The sequence below is a fragment of the Psammomys obesus genome, unplaced genomic scaffold (assembly GCF_907164565.1).
Source record: "Psammomys obesus unplaced genomic scaffold, mPsaObe1.curated_primary_1811, whole genome shotgun sequence".
In the NCBI taxonomy this organism is placed as follows: Eukaryota; Metazoa; Chordata; class Mammalia; order Rodentia; family Muridae; genus Psammomys; species Psammomys obesus.
This window is the reverse complement of record NW_026596040.1, coordinates 39,047,839-39,073,382: the sequence shown is the minus strand read 5'-3', so window position 1 is coordinate 39,073,382 and position 25,544 is coordinate 39,047,839. Positions and strand designations below refer to the sequence as shown.

At 41.5% G+C, this 25,544-nt stretch overlaps 1 protein-coding gene across 3 annotated transcripts in view; it reads left to right on the top strand.

Annotated features, from left to right (window-relative positions):
• Setbp1 (SET binding protein 1) overlaps window positions 1-25,544 on the top strand; it is a 352,623-nt gene that overhangs the window by 212,952 nt on the left and 114,127 nt on the right. The window contains exon 1 of one of the 3 annotated variants that reach the window (XM_055622799.1): window positions 23,576-23,606. The exons of the other annotated variants lie outside the window; for them this stretch is intronic. Within the exon in view, the coding sequence (XP_055478774.1) occupies window positions 23,604-23,606 (3 nt within the window). The 5' untranslated portion in view covers window positions 23,576-23,603. Of the gene's footprint in view, window positions 1-23,575; window positions 23,607-25,544 lie in introns of those variants that run through there. 3 annotated transcript variants of the gene reach the window in all.

Genomic DNA, 25,544 nt, shown 5'->3' with positions numbered 1-25,544 from the left:
TACAAAGGAGACACAGGTACATAGGTTGCAGTATTTATCACATAGGATCTTAAACAGTGATGCTGATAAGAAGATGCACATGCTCTCATACACACATCCTTAGAGTTATCCAAACTTTAAAGCAATAGGTCACATCTCAAACACATCTGATTTAATGAAAATGCTGGGGACTGGGGAAATAGCTCAGTATAAAGTGCTTGTCATAAAATACAAGGAACTGACTTTTATCCACACATTAAAAAAAAAAAAAAAGCCAGGTGTGCTGATACAAGATTCTAGTTCCAGTGCAGGAGAAACAAAGTTTATCTGGATTCCTGGGCTCACTCATTGGCCAGCCAGTTATAGACTAGTGAGTCAGCCCCAGGACAATCAAAGACCCTGTCTGGAAAACAAAGTGGATATTGCCTAAGGAACAGTACACAAGTTGACGTTGGTCTGTGTTCTCACATGCACACAGACACACACACACACACACACACACACACACACACACACACAAAGGGGAAGGGGCTTCTAAGAGTTTCAAAGATATGTGCACTTTAAATAGGCTAAAAAGCAAGTTAGAGGCTGCTTCCGAATGCAATGGCACTGAGCTACTCTCTCAAGCATTGCTCAGCTTGCTCGCTTAGTAAATGCTGGTTATAAACCTCAATCAAATTTGAGGAATATGAGGAATAATAGCTTTGTTAGCACATATCAAATGATCTATGATGATTTGTGCTGTGTTTTTCCTGTTTCTCTTAGAACTTGTACAAGTGTTATTTAAGAAGTGTGAAATTTAATCCAGCGGAGTCTGAAGACGGACTGTGTGTGTGGTGTGACATGATTGGTAATGATTGCTTTCCTTCTAGAAGCTAGCTGTGTCTCTTACTGCTCACAGAGCATACCTGTGTACACATTCCTTGACAGTGTTTTCTATGTTCAGAGGATTTTTCATGCTCAATGGGCTCATGAGCAGGTTTTGTAGTTTTCCATTCTACTCCCTTCCTGATCTTCCTTCTTTCCCGGTCACTACCTCTTTTCCCTCAAGGATAACGAAGACTATAAGGGGACAGATGGTCATTCCGTGCTCTAGAGTCCTGGCCTTTCATTTAACTGTCAGCAACCACAAAATAAGAAGTCCCTTTTTTCAGATATTGGCATTTAGCCCAGAACAACTGAGAGTTGTGAAGCCAGGAAACTAAGTGATTCAAGAGGGGATTTTATCAGAGTCTGTGTACTGCTCTGAGCCCACTTTGATCTGGCCCTAAGACATGGCTTGCTTGATTGTAGCTGGTCACCAGGAATATTCCTCTGTAAATACAAAGCAAAGGGCCTCTTTATCAGTGAAGGTCAAGGGCAGCTGCCTAACAATGAAAATCCACAGAACAAGTCTCAAACAAGACTGAAACTGAGTTTGCTCTTGACTAAGCAAGTCCCAATATAAGATCGTAACTGGTGACACATAGGAATGGAGTCTTTTTAAGTATGTCATTCTTTACTAGCCTTAGAGCAAAGCTTCCTCCTGCAAGACTACTTCATAAATGTGTTAATGCCGTTACAAAGCATGGAGCTATAGTGCAAAGAGGATGTAAGGGATGAAAGGTCAATTTCAGTGAAGACTAAGACTACAGAAACATTATGCTGAAAATAGAGCTTGGGAGAATAGGAGAATGTTCTGGGAAAGGAGAATCCAGTGCCACACAGGCTGCCTGTACTAGATTCACTAGAGCTTGAAGGTCTATGAAACAGGAAGTAGAGTAGTCTTGGGACCCAGGACTGTGTGTCTGTCTGTCTGTCCTTTCAGTGTGATGTCTCATATATCTTCCAGTGGTTCACACTGACTAAAGCTGATTTGTAAAGGTCCTGTTTACATCACAACCATTCCATTTTTAGTTTCTAGGCAGTTTCTAGTTTCTTGGCTTTCCTGGTTTATTTCTTGTTTCTGTCATTCATTCTTAGCTTTTGGTAACACATAATAAAATAGGAGAGATGCTTGATCTGGAGCTCTATGTGGGAAATGACAGATGGAGATAGGGATGAATGTCATTGGTCATTAATGATTAGTATAGATTGGGATTGAGGTGAGATTTTCTTCAAAACATCTAGAAGGGAGGCTAAAAGTTTACTGCAACCAACTCTTCACGTGTTAAAATAAAATTATTTAGCAAAAGAAATAGTACTTGAGCCTCATTCAGTTTCCAGACCAACAGACCCACCAACAACCAATAACTTGATATTCGTTATTACCCAAAATGTGTTCTGAGGCACATATTAGAGGGAAAGCCATCATAAGAACTATTTGTAATGACAGTGTGTGTCCTGAGTCAGGATCTGTTACCATCCCTTCAGAGATCACATGCAGGAAGAGGGATCCATTCAAAAAGCACTGTGATGATAACACATGAGGTAGCCACTATAATGTTTTTCCTTATCACTCTCTAGTAAATACCAATTATTCAAATCTAGGACTAGAGGACCACAAGACAGAGCCCCATTACCACTCTTTTCCTTTCCAAATCATCCTTTCAATTGATACACCTCTTAGTTCAAATATCTGAGTTTTCTTCCATTTTTTTCTCTAATTTCCACTTTCTAGGCTCACTGAATTCCTACTACTAACAATGGTGATTCAATGAAGAAAAGTTCCTTGAACTTCATCACTGCTTGATGAAACAAACGTTCCTTCTTTCATTCTGCAAATATCTATTAGGTTCTTCTCAAACACTCACACATTGTAAACACAGTGTAGATGACACTGCTGCCCAAGTCACTGTGGAATCTTGCACTAGGCAGAACCTCAGACCACTCACAGCTTGACCTTGTTCTAATGGAAAATACAGGGTAAACTGTTGCAAGACCACCTGGCACAGCGAGCATATTTCTGGGTACTCAGAGTAACAAGGCCCAATGAGACTTAACCTACGCCATGATATCTATGCATAACTACTAACTTTGTTATTAATTTTTGAACGCTGAGACAAATCTTTAGTTTCAAGGGCAAAATGGGACTGATAGTCTCCTCCCTTCTCAATGTCACATTGGGTCTTGGAAGGCATGGGAGAAGATGATTCTGAAATCTGTTCCAGAATACGTAATCCACTTCAGGCACAGTGATACAAACTTGCTAACTGAACTGGCATTCTTCTTCATAGACTTCATTCACTCATGGCTACTAGCCAATTTGACAATTCCTTGACTTCACCTTGCCATATTGATTGACTCTCTGTCACTCGATTAGACAAGGAAATAGAAAAAAAATATTTCTGGTTTTGAAGTGGCCCAGTCAAGTACATCTTGAGTTCCACCCTCAACATTCATTGGTTGTTTTCAGTATACTCAGACAAGGGGAGCCTAGACCAGAGTTTGGAAGAAGGAAGTGTTGTCATTCTCTTTTCCCTGGGCCTCAGTTTCCTTATTTCTAAAACAAAAAGCTATTAGACTTCCTGTTTGGTTTTCGCATGGAGGAGTTTTCTCTGTAGTTGCTACCTGGGGTTAAGTGCTTTGTACAGGATATTTGAGATCATTTCCAGCTCTTTAATTCCCACATTTCTCATCTTTTATTTTCTTTGTTTATACTCCGACTGAGACATCATTGCCCAGGCCATATGACATTTAAATGCCCGGCCTTCTGCTCCTCTGATCCAGTTAATGAGTAGTAGATCATCTTCAATCTGCTTATATTCGGGTGTGGGTTTAGGGGAGGGAGAAAGGCTCAATCATTGCCTCACTTTCTGCCATTCTCAGTAGAAAGGATGGGATCCCTCTTCAGCTTGCCTCAAGAAAAGCATCCTCTGACCCTGCCTCTCACAATAAAGCCTGTGAGAGGCTGTGCCTCTGTGTTCTCTAGCTCCAATGCCAAAGCCAGTGCCCTGGGGAGACCCAGATGACTGAATTTCAAGTGGTAGATTCTGCTTTCAGGACTTCCTGGGGCCTCCAGATTTGGGAGAGAAAGTAGCAAAGAAAAGATAGTCTGGAACACACCAGCTGCTGCGGTTGGATTTGTGTCTTATGTGAGCTCCTCTATGTGCTCATACGCTCTTACAAGGACTCGCTTGCCATGGCCGGCCCACAGGATCTGCTATCTGTTTGTACTCTGAAGACTTAGTGAAGGAGATTAGATTTTCGAGAGTCAAAAGCCTTTTTGGTGCTGCTGGCCATCTTCGCAATAAATAGTCAGGAAATTTGATTAAATGCACACACACACATACACACACGCACACATTACATCAAAATAGTAATCCCATAATCAGAGTTTATACTTAGGGTCAGCTTTGTTCTCTAATTATATAGTTGCTAGGGACATGTACATACAAATTTGGGGTCATTGGGATGGAGCCAGAGACTCAGCCTGAGGAAGGCAGTTCCAGGTTCAGCTGGAGTGACCTGGAACTTTGCTTCCACTGGCTAGAGTTTCTCTATGGAGAGTTGCCCAGCAATGGCCCAGTCAATACTAATCCTTACAAGATGGCATCCAACTGCATCCATTTGATTAGGAGATAGGGAACTTGCCACAAGTAAGCCGTGAGATTGCCATGAGTGGTAGTGCTTTCTGGCTTTCACAGTTTTGCCTATCCCTGTCATTCTAGATGTAAAGCAGGAATGGTGGGCCTTACTCCCCAGTGCTTTGGAAAAGATTCAGGCAAGGGCTAGAAACTGCAAGATTTCAAGTTGTTATTAGTTTTGATTATAGGCATTTTACATAGTTCTGTCTAATCCATAAAATAGAATGAATGAATGAATGAATGAATAAATAAATAAATAAACAAACAAACACTTATAAAGACATTTGGCTAATATAATGCAGTCTGAGATTATTAAAATTTATGTTCTAATTATCAGCTCTAAACTGGGGTGTCACTGAGCTGGACCCCACAAGTGGCCCCAGCAAAACCTGAATCCAAGCTTCACTTCCACATGCAGTCACCACATGTCCACTTGTGAAAGACGGTTCCTTTTAGCCATGACCTATGTCAGCAGCACATTGGATTCTTCTGGCAATGAAGGAGTATGGCCAGCATGCTTGTCACAGTAACCTTTCACATGCCTGCTACTTATTCAATTATGCTTGTCCCTAATCTAGCCCACAGCTCCATCAAGGCATAACGATGCCCATTTCATTCTCAATATTGAACCCAACATCTAGCCCCTGGGTCTAATACATAATGCCTGGTAAATTTATATTGAACAAAGATATGACACACCAAGGGAATTTGGTGCTTAACCATAGCATTCTGAGTGTTCAGCTCCTCATGAGAATTAATTCAATTTGGGTATGTTGCTTAAACATTACATTATAAGAATGAATTTCTTTGAGGCAGAGGCAGGTGGATCTCTGTGAGTTTGAGGCCTGTCAGGTCTGCAAAGCAATTCCAGGACAGCTGAGGCTGCACAAAGAAATCCTGTCTCAGGAAGAAGAAAAAAACAAAAACAAAAAACTAGAATCAATATCTTTGACTAGTCTTTCTAAATTAATTCTTTTCATCTTTAAACCTATCCCTATATATGATTTGGTTATTTTCTAATTAATATCATTTAATTAATGTTAATCTGTGTGCATATAATCATACTACATATAAATGCCATGTATTTGATTTGTGTAGATAGGCATGTATATGTATGTATAAACATACACAGGGATAACTATTGCATAAATACATTTTTGGTTTTTTGCTTTCATTCTTATGTACTTTCTACATTAATACACTTAGTGTTACTATAACAAAATACCCAAAGCTGAGTAATTTGTAAAATTACCCAGAAATATATTTCTCACAGTCTGGGAATCTCAGGATCAAAGTGCCAGAGACTAAGGCTTTATCTCTCTGTTCCCAAGATGGCTCTTCTAACACAATATCCTCCAGAGATGGCAGAGGAACCAGTGGAAACAAACTCACTCCTGTAGTCTTGAATGTAGTAGTAATAATCCACTTGCAACAGTTGCACAGGGTAGATTATTTCTCCTGGTGGACATTGGACATCACAGTTCTAACATGTTTTTAGGGACAGAAACACTGTGCTATAGTACTATTATTCCCTGCATCAAAGAATGTGCTTTCATCTTTAATTCTTGCTCAGTAACATTTATTGAAAGAGTGAAGAAGAGAACAGTTATCAAAGAAGGTGAGCTTGAGTTGGATCTTGCAGAAGACATATAGAATGAGAACACTGGGAGTACTGGAATCAGCGAAATAAGACGGAAAGGGATGAGAGCCAGGGCTAAATGGTTTAACAATTGACCCCATGTATGTTGTTATTAAGGTGCGGGTGGTTGTCCACCATCAGTCGTTGCCCCACGGTGGTTCTGAGCATCTGACAGTAGGGGTAGGTATGGAGCTTGTGGATTGTGTTAAAGCCCTCGAAGGCAGCATCCACTGAACTGAAAAGCAAGGAGAGAGCTTTCTACTCTGCTGCGCCAGAACTTACATCTTAGGAATACAGCGATGAATCAGAAACAACTTCTGGGCATCAGGATAGTTACTTTAGCACTTTGCAAATAACTTCCTTATCTAGCAACAGGCCTTCACTCCCTACTTTGTTCTTGGTTCTACTAGAATCTTAGTGATATTTACCAGGGGATCCGTGGTAGAAGCTAAGGTGAACTGGCAAGTCTGTTGCCTGGGCTTCCATCCTTTTCTATCACTGACTAGCTGGGGGGATTCTCCAGTTTACAATTTCTTTTCTCACAGGAGTAGACCCTTAGGTATATCAACTTTAAGACACTTCAGTTTCCAAGTTAATTATCTCATATTCTATAATTGGCAACCCTTGAGTTATAAATGAGGCCATTTCTAAAGTCTACTGACAGTTCAGTTGTGAAGAACCTTCCTGCTCTTAGGCTACTCCTCAAACCCTACAAACCTTCACAGAAGAATGAGGTAGTTGAACTTTTTATTAAGGTTCTATAAACTTGGTGTTACAAGGGCTGAATTCCTGTGTTTAGGCCAGCGACCTGAATAGGGGACAAGCCGCTATTTTCTGTGCCTCCTTGAGAACCTAGCAGCATCAGGTGGAAGACTACCCACACGAGAGCCAGAAATGGGAAGTGGGGAGCACTCCAGAACTATGGCCAATGAATAGGTCTGTAGTCAGAAGAGACAAATGCTAATGATAGCATTAAGGTTTCTGAAATGTCTTTACAGGCTTTGAATCGTCATGTTAGATACAGGTAATATTCCTAGAAATTATTCCTAAATTGGTGAGGGATTATCTCAAAAGATCTGCAATCCAGTAGGTGAAAAAGCTGCAAGTAAATCCCCTATAAATCTGGCTGGAGCCCAGGGAATGGAGTAATCAATAATTGTTTGAGGCTTTATGAAAGGGGTTACATCAGAGTTAACAACAACAACAAAAAGACATGGAAGCTGGATGCTGTGGCGCACACCTGTAATCCCAGCACTCAGGAGGCAGAGGCAGGCGGATCTCTGTGAGTTCGAGGACAGCCTGGTCTAGAAAGCGAATCCAGGACAGCCAAGGCTACACAGAAAAACCCTTTCTCTAAAGAAAAAGAAAAAAAAAATGAAACGGAAACAAGGAAGCAAGAGTAACCAAAACAAAAAACAAGACAACTAGTGTCATGGATATTGAAGGTCCTTTATGACACTGAGAAATTACCATGACTCACACATTTGCAGACATCAGATTACAAGGACTGAGAAATTTAAATGCTATGCATGAATAAAAGAGTGGCCACAAAAGACTTAAAAGGACTAGAGGGACCAAAACATTCCATTCTTTATAGTCCCTTGTAAGAACAAATAAAAAAGGCTCAATGTGGTCTCTCTCCTCCATGTAATCAGAGATTAATAGACTAAGGAGTGATATGTAAGGTGGCTCTCTCAGTTCCTCATTCTTTGCTCACTAAACTCCCATTTAAGACATTCTTAGTTTAATTTTACACATGAGCAAATGGAGACTTTGGTAAATGACTCTCCCCCAAACTCTAAATGCAGTGATTATAAAGTCAGAATGAGAGAATCTTGGAATTTCACCTGCAGAATAACAGAGCCAGGGCTTCTTCTAATAAAAATGCCCAAGCTGTGTCCATGATCCTTATGGAGGTCCTAGGAAGGAAAATGTTTTCTGTTGTGTCAAATGTTACCAAGTGAGCTCCACCAGCCATTGTTGGAATGTAGAGTGTTGCTCTTGCAAATTATCTTTATAAAGAGCTGGTGTAATTATCACCTCCCCCTCCTCCTACAAGTCAGTAAGGTTAGAATCTGAGCTTTGTGTGGCCCAGTTAAAAATCTCTTTTCTCCAGTTCTCTGGAGCAGCTGTTGAAAGGACAAAGCCTCCATTTTAATGACAGTGTTTTCCTTGCCTAGCTGAAATGAACCCTAGTGAGCAGACACACAGCATTTGGGAAGCTCTCATCTCTGGGTGAAGTGTCTCTCTTCTTTCAAGCTGAAGGGGCACAGCATCGCTGGCAAGGAAATCTAATTACATGGCACATGTTCTAACATAAGATGCTGTTGGTTGTAAAATGTTGGGGAAGCAGACGCATTACAACAGGCACTTATGGAGGCTGCTGTATCCTCCAACTGATGAGAAACCTCTCTTACAGACAGCTAGCTCAGAAGTTCCACAAGTTTACCTTCAAACTATGGATCATCTCAGCCTTGCCTAATCTCAATTGGCCAACTGCCATGTTGGCTAGTTCATAGCAAGGAATGGGGGTGTCAGGATATTACAGATTGCTGGGGTCACTTGAGATCTTGTCCAAGCATGTGGTTGTACATGTGAAGAAACAGGGAGAAAAAAGTGGTTGAAGGTCAGATTCTGACACTCTAGGTATAAAGCCTTGTGAGTCGTATTAACCGCTTTCCTCCCGAGTGGCATGGCTGAGCACTTGCAAGGCAGAGGACATTATTTATATCTATGAAGTTAATGCCCAAGAGTTTAGTGTGTCAAGATCCGTCCAAGATTTGTATTGTGTGCTCTGCTCCAAAGGCAGAACTCCCTCCCGATACTGTTGTTGTTGTTGATGTTGGTGGTGATGGTGGTAGTGTGTATGTGTGTGACATGGCTCACAAGTGCATAGCCATTCACTTGGGCGAAATATGTCCTGATCTTGTTTTGTTCTTTAAGGTAATTATCTCTAGTGCTCAGAGTATGTTTTCATGAGCCATCTGAAAAGTTATGGTCATAATATAGAAGAGCAGAACTGTGTAGCATCAGCTGATTGATATATATTGACTGTGGTACCCTCAGTGTTCAACCGTGAATGGCTCTCTTGATACATTTTGGTCAATGGACATGACTGAATTGTTTATCTTGAATAGGCACGTGTTGGGAAGTTCGTTGTTCTTACAGATAAAATATCTAGTGAGTTACTAGGATGTTTTCCATGGCACTCTAATGCTACCAGGAAGAGGCCATGCAATCTGAGAGATGCAAGGAGACCCATATTCTTAAAGAACTAAGGATGGGGTGGTGTTTTGAGGGTTAAGGAACTGGGATAGTTTTGTAGATGTTTCGTGGCAACTAGAGAGATCCATTCTCCAGTCTGATTTTTACTTCTTTTGCCAAGTTTTATGCTTTTCAGGAAATCCCTGAAGCCTGTTCTGTATTTGGCTTCAGACAGACACAACAGGAAAACATCTGGATTGCCCAGTTATATGTGTGAGACCCCTGGGACCGTAGCCTTGTTTCAGGCTGTGCTAGAGGGCAACTGGCAGCTAGTTCATAAATGATGCCAGGACGGGGGGCTAGGCACCTCTGCGCATCTGGTTCCCCAGGCTCCCATCACTGTGTCCTTTCTATTGATGAATGGGCTGTGGGACCCTTGAGTCAAATGTTACCCATGGCCTAGAGCATTTGTGTAGAACTGGCTCAGAGGAACCAAATTTTAAAAAATGGCTAGAGAGAAAAATAGCCTCATCTGTATTTAGGGCTTTTAATTCCAAAGCTCCTCCCCTCTCATTCATCCTAAGGTAAGAATTTCTGCATTCTAGAGTTTACAGTGAGAGAGCTGAGTTTGGCCTGGACATCCATTAGTATATCAGCTGCTTTGTTTATGGAGAGACTAAGACCCATAGGAACAGTGCATGCACTAGATACGAGGATCCCAACATTCACCCTAGTGCTTTCACAAAGCATCCACTGTGTTTTAAGCTGCTATTGTGTCCCAGGAGCATAATTCCAGCTTAACAGGACATGGCTTCATTCAGAAGAAACTTGGAAATACACTACAGCCTCTAGGGATGTCTCAGTGCCAACTCTGATTGTTTAGGGAGAAACGAACTCCCAAAATACATCAGTCACTCACCACAGAGACGAGAGATTTCATATAGGCATCTACTTAGTAAACAACGTGTTGTGCCACATCAGAGATGTTCCTGGGTGATTAAGAAGAACACAGCTTTCAGATGTGGACTGAAGACCTGGACAGCAGCTCAGAGAGGCATGCCCAGTGTGGGAAATACCACATGGTTTGCCAAGCTAACTCCTCTTCCCTCATTAGCGTGTGTGAAGGTTCTTGGCGTTTTGTAAAACTTCCATCAGACTAAGCTAAACTTTCCAGTTTAATGTCTATTTAATGACTGGGACAGTGGCTACAATCCCACTAAGCCTTCATCCTTTTAACTACAGAGCCCAAGCTGTCAAGTACCCTTGAGGCATGATCCATAAAGCAGAGGAGGCAAGTTTTGGTTCTAGCACCCAAACCCTACTCCCCCACCCCACTAAATTCACATGTAATAAAATAGTTGGGAATCACTTTCATTTCCCAACATAAATACAAGGTTGCAGGGACAGGAAATGGGGACTGGGGGAGAAAGGGCAAGCTGTATCCTGCACAGAATGTGGCAGCGTTCAGTCTCCACCAGCTTCCTCGCCTCTGAAAAAAATGAGGCTGAGTAGGCAGGCTGCTTTTATGATGGGAGAAATGCCTGTTTTTATAGCACACTAAATAAAACCTGCTTTTGGAGCTAGAAGTTTATTGCCAGAGTGGGGAGAAATGTTTTCGTTTTCTGTTCTCCACCTTTCTGTTGCTGTTCCCCCTTCAGCTGAAGCCAGGAAAGTGGGGTGATAAGGTTCCAGGAGCCCAAGAAAGTCTATAGAAATAATAGAATCTAAAGATGATACTGGAACATTCCCCCAATTTATCTCTACATTTCATGCTGGTTTTACAGGGACTATATTGGATGTTTTCAGGTTTCCCAAGTCATTAGGAGAGTTCTCAACCAAGCAATAACAAAGAGCAGTAACCTGCATTTATATAGTATTTTATGGTTTCTAAAATGCTTTCACATCCATTTGCTGTTCAAGGCAGCTTGGAGAAGTAGGCATGGTCCAGGATGATCATTTCAGTATGATGGAAAGAGATGTTAAGTCACCTAGCTAAGATCACATCGTAAGTTAGATAAGACCTGAATGACAGGTTATAGCAGATTGACCAAATAAGGCATAAACTAAATTAAAATCCTTCCCTTGGAAGTAGGGAGCTGCTTGGGGGAATTGGAGTGGGGAAGAGGTGATACTGTGAAACTCGTGCAAATGCAGAGTTTGTAGCCTGTCAACCTGTAGCCGTGATGGATCTTTAGCTCTGGAGATACTATGTCAACAAAGGCTGCAGGAAAAGACCTCAGATATGTTCTGACGTTTTCTCATTACCTAATGTCTCCTCATAAGGAGATGCTGGCACTTCTAGATCTGGCATGAACTGTCCTGTGTGACAAGTGGTCTCTAAAGAGCCATCCTGGATCCCTTGTGCTCTGTCTTTGATGGGTTCCATGACCTTCTGAATGCTGGCCCCTTGAGTCTGCATGGGGTCACCCCCAGGGTCCCCGTTACCAGGGTGCTTATTGAAAAGGCAGGTGACTGGGAGGGAGTCTCTATGGATAGTAGGTGAAGTGATGAGGCCAACCTCTGTAGTTTTCAAAGGCTGATGAAAGGGCAGAGGCAAATTCTGCAAAAACAGTGCCGCTTTCTCTCCAGGCACTGTTTCTCTCAACCTTATCCTGGAGTGGTTTGAAGTAGTGGGAGTTGGTGGGAAAGGCCCAGCATGCAGAAAAGCTTCAACACAATACACTGGTCTGCACGTTAACTACTTCAGTTGTGTACACCTGGGCTTTTAGTGAGAGGAGACACTGACTAGGCAGGCGACAGACCAAGTGGGATTGGCTGGTGCTGCACACTAAGTTCTGGCCTGGATCACCAGGGTAAGTCAGAGTGATTAGCACGGCTTCGTTTTCCCATGTTGCAGCTTAATTCCCATTCCCTTAACAAATGATTTTAACACAGAGTCAGACAAGTCATGCAACAGACGAACTTCTTTCAGCCCACAAGCAAACTTCTAGTTACCAGGCCATGATGCCCACTGCCCATAGGTAGGCAAGTCATCACTAAATTCAGTTCGGGAAATTTCTAAAATTTCTATCAAGCTAAACCATAACAGTTAAAACAAAGAAAACACATGTCCATTTCACAGCTTCTGGGTCCTTGATAGACACCCCAGGAAGGCACCAGGCACTGTGAAGAACACTCAGGTCAAGCCCAGAAAGATGCTAAAAACTCACAGCCAGTGAGACATAGCCAGCCTCTTGTTCCAACTAGCTGGGGTCAAACTAGAGGTTTCCAGAAGCCTCTAGGAATGTGAGCTTCAACTCTCTTCTAAAGGAACCTTGGAGTGATGGGAAAATGACAGTGTCTCCTTAGCCATGTTACTAGAAAACTGCCTGTTTATCAGTAACTAATAGTTTTTAAAATATAATAGTCATAATTGACTTATTGAAGACTCAAGCTCTATTGTTTGTTAACATTCTTATCAACGTCATTTTATTGAAATAACAACCTTAGCTAGCAGAAGACTATTATTTTTTTTTCCATTTTAAATCAGAGAAGAAAAGCAGTTCCAGTTCACCCAGGTGGTGAGAGGCAAAGCTTGGGTTTGAGACTCAGTTATCTGATTATTGACTTTGAGAGTTTTCCCAGGACCCTGCTAAGCCTTGGGATAACCCTGATTGTACACCATATACTGGTGGAGTTCTTTACATAGATTATTTGATTGATTCAGCAATTGACCTTAGGAGGTAAGGATGCTATTATCTCTGTTTTACAGCAAAGCAGAGCACATAAATGTCAATCAACTTGCTAGCTGCCGCACAGCTAGTAAGAGTTGGAGTCAGGTGATACCTGAACCAGACTGCCGCGCCCCTGTCCAGCAGCTGTCCCAGAAGTCGCCCTACTTCCGCTCTTCCACTGTTCCCCAAATTCGGATCTAATATTTCTTCAGGAGCCGTTGTTCCTTTTAACTTCTGTCTGTCCATCCATTTTTCTTTCTTTCTTTCTTTCTTTCTTTCTTTCTTTCTTTCTTTCTTTCTTGGATTTTTGTTTTGTTTCCAATTGATTGTTTTTTTTTAATTTACTTTAATTTTTATGTTTGTATTGATTCTTTCAGCAGTTAATACAGTCTATTTTGAGCATACTCGCCCCCCTGCTTTTCTAAGTCTGCCTTCCTAGCACACCACATCGCCCACTTCTTTTGTTCTTTTGGTTGCCTATGTCCCATGGAGTTTGTGGGTGTGAAGCCACCACCAGCATGTGTTCAACCTATCAGGAGCCACTTCCTGGAAGAAAGCTCACTTCCCCCTTCCTGTAAGCTAGCCACTATCTCTAGCTCCTCAGCCAGAAGTAGGAGTTCAGGATCCCTTTTCCCTTCAGTGCTAGAATATTGACCAGTTGGTCTCCCTTCTTTATTAAAAATAGATTCTTTTCTCACACAATATATCCTGGTTACAGTTTTCCCTCCTTCTATTCCTCTGTGTTCCTCAACACCTCCTCTTTAATTTAGACCAACTCTTTCTGTCTCTCATTAGAAAAGTAGAGACTTCTAAGAGGAAACAAGAAGACATGAAGAAATAAAATATAATAATGTAAAACAAACAAATGAACCACATTGACACAGCAGATCAACAAATGGAAAGAAGCCCCAAGAACAGGCACAAGAATCAGCGACCCACTAATTCACACACTCAGGAGTCCCATAAAAATACTAAACTGAAAACTATTATAATATTTACAAGTGTTATATATTATATAATTCATATATTATATAAATATATGATGTTTTATATAATGCATGTTATATATTATATACATACATATGCATACATACATACCTGTATACATGCACACACATATGCTCAGAGGACCTAGTGTAGACCCATGCAGGCCCTATGCATGCTGCCACAGTCTCTGAGAGTTCACATGAGTTTTTCTCATGGCGATTTAGGGAACCTTGTTTTATTGGTATCCTCTATCCCCTCTGGCTCTTATACTCTTTCTTTCTCCCTCCTCTTCCACAAGGTTCCCTGAGCTCTGGGGGAAGGATTTGATGGCGACATCCCTTTTAGGACCAAATGTTCCAAGTTCTCTGCACACTATCCACTTGTGGGTCTCTCTGTTTATCATCCTTTACTGCTGGAGGAAGCTTCTCTGATGGTGGCTGCAGAAGGCACTGATCTCTTGAGTAAAGCAGAATATCATTAGGAGCTGTTTATTGTTACCTTTATTTCTACCAGTAGCATTGGTTCTTTAGTCTACCTAGTCTCTGGTTCTTGCTCACCAAACAGTATTAGATGTAGGTTTTATATTATGGAGTGGGCCTTAAGTCAAATTGGACATTAATTGCTTGCTCGAACAATCTTTGTGCCACCAAATGGACTGGCTTGATTCCCTACAAATCTTGCACAGACAACAATAGGTGCCATTAGCTCATGAGAGCAATGACCTTGCCCAATGTCCAGAAGACACTGTTTGCTTACCTCTTATTTTTACCATCTTTTCATTCCTTCTTTACCAATGGTTTTGTGTGTATGTGTGTGCGTGTGCGCGCGTGTGTGTGTGTGTGTGTTTGATACAGATGCCCCATTTATAACTGAGCACTCCACACTTATTCTCCGTAATTTGATGAGTTGTGACTCTCAGCATTTATTACCACAAAGAAACTAATAGACTAATCTATGATTATACAGATACAAACTTAGAAGCCAATTTGATGCTATGTCTGTTTAACAGAATAATCATAGTAAACTTCCTCCTGGGGCCTGTGAGCTTTCCATCAGTGGGCTCTTGGTCTTTAGAGCACCAGGCATGTGTGTCTTCCTGAGAAGAAAGACTTAAATCCAAGTAGAAAACTGTCATCTGTGCCACTGTTATACCCATGGGCATATCTTGCTATGATGCTCATCACCTTTGCTCTCGTGATTTATAGATGGATAAAACTGTTAATGACTCGCCCCAGCTACCTCCATAGCAGCTTCTAGTACTATGCAAGCTAACCAGTAAGAAGGAAGTGTCCTAGTCAATACCAATTTGATTTCTGTATGTGCTGTGATGAGTATGTATAGTGTCTTCAACAATAGGATATTACCATCAAGATCTGGTACACAACCAAGAGCAATCATCTATGGCTTCTGGGAGAATCACTGTCCTCCATATGGGATGACTCCAACTGAAATATTTGCTGCGCAAATATATAGTTAAAAAGCTTATAAAATAGTAAGCTTCCACTTGACTTCTTTAAACATCTTCAATATTAGTTATCCCTTCCCTTACTCCTTTTTCTGCCAAGACTTTTTTATTTAGGTCACATAATGAAAAGCCCAATTTTCTTTATCTAACGATAGAATAAAATATCCAGATCGTTGGTGCCTAAAAATTGCTAATATCAGAATGAAAGATGGCTCTCCTCCACGGTGCACTTTTTCCCTCAATTTAATGAGACCTCATGGTCAACCTGTGGACACCCTGTGTCAAGTTCTTGCTGCCCCTACTTATCAGAACTTTCCACAGGCAGAAAACCTTCAGATCGAGGGAAGAAAGCTGTATAGGGCTGGAAAGATGGTTCAGTGGGTAGGGGTGTTGTGGCTCTTGCAGAGATCTATGTTTTCTTTCCAACACTGATATGGTGGCTCACAACCATCAATAAGTCCAGTTCAGGGGATTAGACAGCCTCTTCTCACCTCCATTGGCAAGCACATAGTCCGCATACATACACATAGGTAAAACAATCATACCGGTAAAATAAATTAATAAAAAATTTTAATGTGGAAAGCAGTAGCAAACAGGTAAAACTGCATTCTTCTTGCAGGAGTGAGCTTCCCTGTCTCATTGTCAGGCAGTCTCCAGTGAGGCTGTGGAGGAAGCTCTTGAGTTCTGAACAGTAGGTTAAGAGTAGAGGGTACGTTACAATGCCTGCCTTGAGCGAGATCCTAGGACATTCACTAACTTCCGGTCCTCCAGCTCCCCCATGACGTTGGACACCACTGAAAATTTCTGGGTGAGAGCCCAAGAGGCTCATGCAGCTCAAAATACATCTTAGAGAGTGACACATGCATGCCCTGCCTGCTCTGCATGCTGTAGCCTCTCTCGTATTCCATAACTCTCAGCACTGTGGATTCTAGTGCAATGCCTGGGGAGAAATAGCATCCCCTAGTGCTGGTCCTTGGGGCTCCTCTTGGAGCTTAGAAATGCTGAATCTTAGCCCTACTCTAGCCATGCAGAATTCATCCCAGAATCTCAAGCAATAAAAGTTGAGAAGCACAGGCATATTGTCTTCCCTCTCCTCTGCTCTGTGCTCCAGTCTTCCACTATGCCCGTGATTGAGGTGGAACAGGAGAGAAGTCAGTGAGCAGATCTTGAAACATAACATGGTCTCTTGGGATACTTTGTTTGAACCATTGTCAGCAAATTCCCAGTTTGTGTAGACAGCAAAAAGGGATCTAGGCTACTTTGTATGGCTGTGATTGGGAGTGTGGTGGGTGGGGAACTCTGCTGAGGAGCCCAGTCCAGGGTTCCCTCAACCTTTTAGTTACCATCCCAACTGCGCTGTCTCATGTGCCCATTGGCATCTCTCCTCTGTAGAGGGCAACAAAGAGTGGCTCCCATCCCTCCTGAAAAATGTTGTGATAGGTCTCTGAATGTGACTGTCCCTCCAGTCTCACACTGTTATTAATTTTTAAAACAAACTTCCTGATTGAGGTTCTGCTGCCTCTAAATTGTCTCTACAATGAGACTGTGTACTAATTAACCCATAGAAACAATCAATGATGTACCTTTTTCAAGTTTCAGAGTGATTAGAATATGAAAATGAAGAGCACAATGGTGCAGATGTTTTAAAATCACAGCAGACAGCAATTAGTGACAGGGGAACCAGCTGCTTATCTCTCCAGATAAAGCCTCTTAATAGGGAATTACGCTGGAGGCGTCATTACCCAGATGGATCACACATGATTTACCGAGGAGGCGGGGCAGCGCTAACTTTGATTTGTGAGCCAGGTTCTTGTCAAGCAAACGCCCTTATCTTCAGAAAGGTGAACTGGTGGCTACAGCGGAAGCAGCCTTTACCTTGCCAGCTATTAGCCCCAGTCAGATCAGATGCACAGGATGAGGAAAGAGAGCCCAAAGGCCTGAATAAGCCACAGGCACCTGTCTTCTCCACTCAGGCTCAGTTGTTTAGGGATGAACTCATTTAGCTGCCCCTGTGCATTGGGAAGAAAGAGGACCTGGTGAAGGGGAAACGATGAGTTTCAGGGCAGAGTAGGAAATCTCTGGGGGGGGGGGGAAACAAAACAAAAAACATTTCAGCTTCCCTGCTAAGAGACTTTGATCTCTGTCTGTCTGTCTGTCTGTCTCTCTCTCTCTCTCTCTCTCTCTCTCTCTCTTTCTCTCTTTGTGTGTGTGTGAGAGAGACAGAGACAGAGGTGGGGGGTGGAGAGAATCATCCTATCTATGCTTGATTCCTTTCATTAATGAGTTTACTTTGTATTCATGTTAATGAGCCTATGAGCTATTCTGGGCATCAAGAACTCTGAAAAACCTGCTATGGCATTTCATAAAAGTCTATTTATAGATACTTGTTTTGGGTCTCTCAGGTAAATAATTGGAGTGGAATTGTTGGGTCATTAGGTATATTTAGCTGTGAGAGAAATTGCCAGAACACTCTCCAGTTTGTTTGTTTGTTTTTTCATCCTTTAACACTCTTTCCTTGAGCAATGGGTGAAATTGTCAAGAGTTTCACATCCTTGCCTACATTTGCTGTTTTTCCTTTTATCTTAGTCATCCCAGTAAGCAAGTGGGCATCTTTTTGTGTTGTTTGTTTTTTTTTCATTTCCCTGACCAAAAATAAATATGAACATGAATATGAGAATATAAGTATGAACTCACTGTTCATTGCTCCTAATTTCATGGCCCAGAATATTTCAGTGAAAGTATTTTGCAGTTACTGGGCAAGCAGAATTGATATGCTAACTACATCTTATTTTGCATTGATAAAAAGTCAGACATTCTTCTTTTGTCTCTATTTTGTTACAAATTGCCAATCTTATTTATCTGGGTGCTTTTAACTTTTTCTGCTCATTGGTTTTCACCAGTGCCTAGATATTGTTTCTGTTGTGTTTATTCTGCTTCTGATTTCTTGACCTTAGTGATGTGAATTTGCACGCACGATTCTTTCTCTGTGTTCCTTCTGATATTCTAAGTGCATTAGACCTCTTTATATTGTTTTATGTGTTGCTAAAGCACTGCTTATTATTCTTCTCCCCATCTTTCCATTTAGATGATTGCTTCTGTGTTCTTTTCATGCTCACTAGACATCCATGGTGCTCTGGCAGCTGTTAGGCTCCCACGGTGAAGTTTTCATTGTAGCTTTATTCAGATACAGAGTTCACACTTGCCTATTTTAGTGTTTCTGTGATCTCTGTACTGAGGCTTCCCATCTGGTCATCAAATGCCCATGCTTCCATTCCTTTTAAATAGTGAAACATTTTCAGAATGGTTATTTTAATTTAGTTTTATTTTATTTTCTTAATTGTGGGACATTTTCCCCTACTCCTCACTTGTTTAGTAGTGTGTGTGTGTGTGTGTGTGTGTGTGTGTGTGTGTTTGTGTGTGTGCGCCTGTGTGTCTGTGTAGGTACAGGTTAGAGGCTAGAGGTGATATTACCCCTGCCACTCCCTGCCATCTTTGCTTGAGAGACAGTGTATAGTGAGCCTATAGCTGGCCTGGCAGCCAACGAGCCAGCAGTCTCCTTGTCTCTCCCCACACAGTTCCTGAGTTAAGGGTGAGCTTGGCCATGCCATTGTTTTATGTGGATGCTGAAGATTTGAACTTGGATCCCCATGATTGTGGGGCAAGTGCGCTTACTGAGGGCTTACATCACCCAAGCCCCATTCAACTTTCCTGTTGTGTCCTAGATATTGGATGCATCCTGGATTATGCAGAGTCCACATTATATTTTTCTCTAAAGAGTTTTGACTTTTGTTCTTTTAGACAGCTAAATCAGGACCCTGTTGACAATCCTTCTTAGAATTTCTTAAGGAAAGGCTAGATTAATTGCAGTTGTAAAGAGCTATCAGTAGAAAGCATTGGTGTCTCGTTAAAGCTCAGCCAATGGCAGTAAGAAATTCGGCATTGCTCCATATTGTGTGGCCTCGGGACTGCACATTCAGCTTCAGTGGTCATCGCATTTTGGGTTCTTTTCATCCTCAAGTGCGTATTAAAGTTTGTCTAGAGGCCTCAGATGAATATTATTAAGGTTTCTAGAATTCCTACCTGCATGGCTCTGACCTGGGCACCTAAATGCTCAAACTCCTGTTCACTCATTAGTCTCTCAGAGTCTAATCTTCGTCTTATCTGCCCATTGAATCCAAGCCTTGGACTCCACCTCCCTTTTCCCAGAAACCTGGGAACACCCTGAGGCCTTGTGTTTTCTCTGCCTGTAATAACAGCTCATGCTGTCTGCTACTAACTGCAAGAGATGAGTTGCTTCATTTATTCCGTTCAGTTTTACATTTGTCTTCATGGAAATATGGGACCAGCACCTGTTATTTCATCTTGGCTGAAATCAAGTCAGCGATAATTTTCACTAATGCAGAATGACAATGTAGTCAAAGAAGCTTACGATCAGGGCCTGTGCCTTTGTATGAGCTCTTATCACCTCCAGAGAAATTAATGCCTTAGTATATATCATTCTCTGCACCTAAATAGCAAAGGGCAGTTCTTATGGGAATCCTAACATATTGACTTCCCAGGGTAACCCACAGCATAGGATAGGACAGGACAGGACAGGACAGGACAGGACAGGACAGGATAGGATAGGATAGGATAGGATAGCATAGGATAGCATAGGATAGCATAGGATAGCATAGGATAGCATAGGATAGCATAGGATAGGATGACAGGTTCAATTTATATACTTATGGGAACACTGAAAGGAAACTATGCCTGTAAAGAGACCTACATAATGGCAACCCCAGTTGATATGCCAATACAGACAGGGGAAATCTCACAAGGTACAACCACTAGGTGAAGTCAGGCAATTAATGGCTGCTGAGAGAGGGAGAATCAGACTTCTCTAGTAATGATAGCCACAAACAGGTTACTCAGTCCTGAGCGGTCAGCCTTAACATGCATATGTGAGCAACACTAAATGGACTCAGTAGGTTGCATGTAAAATGTTGACCCACCCTGCTTCTCTGTTTTTCCTCTATAGTCCCAGGGGTTTAAAGTATCATCTCCATTCCCATTACTCCTGATCCTTTATGATACCATCCTTTGTCTATCTGGCCTTTAGCTGTTGATCTCAGCCAGCAGGATGAATACATACACACACACACACACACACACACACACACAAAATACACACATGTATGTATTGTGTGTGTGTGTGTGTGTGTGTGTGTGTGTGTGTAACGATAAAGAAGAGGTCATAGATTTGGAAAGGAGTAGAAGTGGGACACGGAGAGAGTTGGAGGAGTAATAATGATATCAATACAGTGGGTATGTAGGAAATTCTCCATAAATAGCAAAAAAAAAAAATGCATACATTAAAAGACGAGTTTATTAAATATCCAATGTCTCATGGAACCAGAGAATCCTGAACCCACAATTCAAACAGGGTACTCAGGGACATTCAACTATATCTACCATTAGCAATTGCAGAAAGGCAGCTTGTAGCAAGTTCTATGAAGCCAACTGGCTTGGTATTTTTCATGCTCATGAGGCTAAATGGTTTTTCTTTGGGGGAGTGGCTGGTGTGTGTCTGTGTGTCTTGCCAGCTCCCCTGGCTACAGTTCAAAATTGTTTTTGGAAAATTCTAGGACTTTGTGAAACACATTGGGAACCGCTGGGATAAGCCTCTCCAGCAAGGTTAGAGTTTCTCTGTCGCCTAAGCCAGGCCTTGCCTTTGATATTATCCAGGCTTCTTAGCCTGCTCGGTGGGATTGCCTGAAAGCCTTGAAGGAAGTGCTAGTTATTCAGGATCACCACCAGAATGTCAGCATAATTACTCTGTGTAGATCCCAGGTATGTTGTTTTTAATAAGGCTTCCTGTGTGATTTTAGCATACAGCTAAAGTTGGACACTTTTTATCTAAGCAGACAGTTTGTGGTCCCATTCCTTGTCTCACACTCAGCCCTTGCTCAAGTCTAAGCACTTGCTTCTAGCCATAGAAATGGAATGCCAGGGCTCTGCAGAGCTCTGATGATTGGCTTAGATAAAAATCCCAGGGTGGGAGATCAGCAACACCTGCAGGCTCTCCCTTCTGGGAAGGTAAGACACTCTTCCTCCTGTAAGAGTGGCCCTTCCGCCCCTCTTACTTAGTCCTTCCCCTGAAATAGGAAACAGTGTTAGGGTTTCTAACCATGAAAATTGCAGAGTTCATGGAGCAAAACAGGAATGTTCAATGCTGCCAAATTGCATATCCTAACAGGCCTGTGGTGGTTTGCTCTGCATATTTACCACTAAAAAGTGCTGTGAATGTCATAGTAACCGCAGATGAGCCTGTGTTAAGACATTAGATCTGTGGGGTTGAAATTTGTATATCAACATTATCTGGAGAGCCTGCTAAAAAACACACCCCATCGTCCTACCTGAAGAGACTAGAGTTAGTGGGTCTGCCATGGACCAAGGAATCTGGATTCATAACTATTACCTTAAGTGCTTCTGAAATGATGATCTGACACCACATCTGGAGAAGCACCAAATTCAAAGTGCCAAATTCAAAGATAAAGATTCCCTGGTGGCTTCATATTTCCCTAGGCTTGTAAAGCAGCATATCTCACAGACAGTAAATTTTATTAAAGGTGTCATCAGAAAGAAGCAAGGACAGGGATGACTCAAAAGAGTTGTTTACCTCTCTGAGTGCTTGCTTACTTTTTTGATGAGTTATCTATATCTTCCTATATAAGTATAGATAGATAGATAAATATAGATATGATAGATATAGATATGTTCTCTGATTTCATTCATCTTATTCATTCTTTGAAAAAAAAAAGCTTAGCTTTAGATAATTGTGAGATAAGGCTCGGTTGGGTATTCATTTTCTTCCCTTGTCTAGGAATTTTAAAGATTTTTTTAAATTGATAAACTGATTTCTAAAAAGACACTTGACTTCTACAGAGTTTAATGTTGTATAATTTATATAAAAGAGTTGGAGGAGGGAATATTTATTTTTTTCTTTATTTTGCAGTGTGCTTTGTCCATCTCTGTATGGTTATAGTTAGGGTTCAGTTCTCAGTGAAGGACATACTGGAGCTGTTGTGTACATAACTCATGGCTGACAGATGAGAAATTGGGATTTCATGAGTGTAACCCATATACCTGTCAGAAGCTCTGTAGGTAACTTGTTCTCAGACCTTTTAGAAAATGCTTATTCTTGGTCCTTCCTGCCTCTCTGCTCCTTTTCTGCAGCCCCAGGAAGTAAAGGTTTTAAGGCCCCACCCAAATCCCAACTCCTGATCTTGCATCATACTTTCCTACTCCCATCCTGCCCTTTTATTGTTGAAGCCACCTTGAAGGGTAAACTGCCAATGAAATGGTGGGAACACTGGGTTAGGCTGTGGTCGAGGGGAACACTAGAATAGCATGTGAGCTATTCTATAGCTATAGTTGGTCCCTAGCACTTGTCAGAGCACAGTCCCAAATGTTCTCCCAGAGTGAAACCCACCTTCTTAAGAGGTACAACTCTCCAGCTCTTTCTATTTCCCATTTCTTACATAAAATTCCATTCACTCTGCCCATCAGTTGGCCATCAGGCTCAGCATCTGTTTTGACAGTCCGCACAATAGAGGCTTTCAGAGGACAGGAACTCCACAAGGAGAGCAACAGAACAAGAAAATTTGAACACAGGGAACTTCCCAGAGACTCATACTCCAACCAAGGACTATCCGTGGAGATAACCTAGAATCCTGACAATGCAGCCACTTCTGATGAGAACTGATAGAATAAGATCAGAAAGAAGGAGAGGAGGACTTCCCCTATCAGTGGACTTGGGGAGGGGCATGCATGCAGAAAGGGGGGGGGGAGGGTGGGACCAGGAAGGGCTTATGGGGGAATACAAAATGAATAAAGTGTAATTAATAAAAGTTTAAAAAAATGGAAAAAAAATAAAAAAAGAGGTACAACTCCCCCTTCTCCCCCACCCCCCACAGCAGGGCTAACTGGAAACAAGTGGCAGGAGAAAGGAAAGAAGCAGCAGTCCAAATCACATTACTGGGGAGTTACTGCACAAGAAATTCAGGCCTTCCATTGAGGGGAAGCGGTGTTTTCATTTTTGTTTGCTCAACACCTAATGGATTTCAGCACTCCAGTTTCATTAGGAGCCACTATCAAATGAAAGATAAATGGTGTGTTGTCTTTTGTGTGTAGCTGTATGTTTTGCCATTGTAACAGGAACTTCAGTTAATTGTTTTTATTATTCTTATTATTTTGCACTCATTTTTATTTAAGTGTCTGAATCTCTGTGTGCATGCTACCAGTGCTCCTGAAAGCTAAAATCTTGTCAGATCTGTTGTTGCTGGAGTTGTAAGCAGTTGTAAACCACCTGATCTGTGTGCTGGTAACTAAGCACATGTCTTCTTTAAGAGCATTAAGCACTCTTGGCCATTGAGGCATCTCTCTACTCCCTCTTTTATTTATTTATTACTTCAACAAACATTCCTAAATAAGTTTGCATACTTAGCCCTGGGAATTGTAGTACGCATAAAGAGATGTGAGATTTGTTTGTCTGTCTGTCTGTTTGCTTGCTTTTATTTAAGAATATTTATAGTCTTAGAGAAAGAGGCAGCAGTGTGCGTGGAGTAAAAGCCACACAGCATGGTAAGGATGTTGTTGGGGAAGTCAATGGAGCATGTAAAGGGCTAGTGTAGGGAATCAGGTAAACTGTGCTTGAAGTGGTAACCGCATTTGCAAGCAATAGGCTGCAGTGCTTAGCACATTCACCTCATCATTGGCAAAATGAAACGTCCATAATAAAATGTACATTCATTCATTCAGTAAATGTTTATGGAGGGCCTGCTGTTTGTCAAGGCACTCTGGTAGGTACCTTGTTGATAAGTAATAAGCTGGAAAAGGAAAGTGGCTATGTAATTCAATTATCAAACAAATCAAACATGCAAAAAAGGAGCCACAGCTAGTACAACAAAGGTTAAATGCATCTTTCTTAAAAGCTTAAAATCGGGATAATTCTCTAAGGTTGAGAGACATCACTAGGATTAAGACCATATAGCATAAAGAAGGCGTTAATTGTAAATTCTGCTGATGTCAAGAGTCAGATCTGAGAGCTGAGAACAAGTGGCGAGAGTCACAGACCAAGTTTCCAGCCCTCACTTCATCACAAAACCCCATTCATAGATGGACTCTAATGTTCAGAGCTGGAGACATGGAGGAGGTAGGAGTTTGGAGGAAATAGAATCACCACAAATCCCATTGTGCCCAGGTTGAAAACAGCAATATTCATAGCTTATTTCACCTTACTCTCAGAAATGTCACTGGATGAGTTACACAGCATCCTAAAGGAATAGAAAACACAGGATTCTTGAAATCCCCTTCAGTTTGGGGTATAGTGACAGGCCACAGCAGAAATCGTGAAGTAGCAAATCCCTGATTTATACAAGATAAGTACCGTGACATTTAATGTTTTATCCTCCCTTTTTAATTCATGTCTTTTTATAGAAACTGGGATATAGCTTCAGTCCCCAGCAATAATCCGTGGCAGAGAGAATCAAGTGGCAGAGTTAATTCTGTATATATTGATGCTAATGGTGTTAATAATACAAATTGCAAGATGACAAAGATATTTTTCTCCTGGATGTGTGTTAGTTTAACTTGGGGAGACTATCACACTTGAAAAAATTATATAATGTGGTCAAATAATTACAAAAAAGATTTCACAAAGTCATGGTGACCAAATGTTCCTCTGATTCCAGGAGTTAGTGTGAAGCAAAAAATGTTGAATTAAGACATTGAATTTTACCTTGGAAGCTTCTGCTACCTATGTCTTGACTCTTTAGGGAATCGTCAGGAATGATTTCTACCAAAACATTAGCTCTACAGCTTCAGTGACAAATACTACATGGAGATAAAACAATAGAAGGTGGATAGATAAGATCACAGATGGTAGAGTGATAAACAATAGATAACACAGTAGGCTGGTGTGCAGAAATCAGACTGATAGATATTACAGAAAAAAATTGCCAAATTTTCCACACTGATCACCAGTTTTTTTTTCTTTCTTTCTTTCTTTCTTTCTTTCTTTCTTTCTTTCTTTCTTTCTTTCTTTCTTT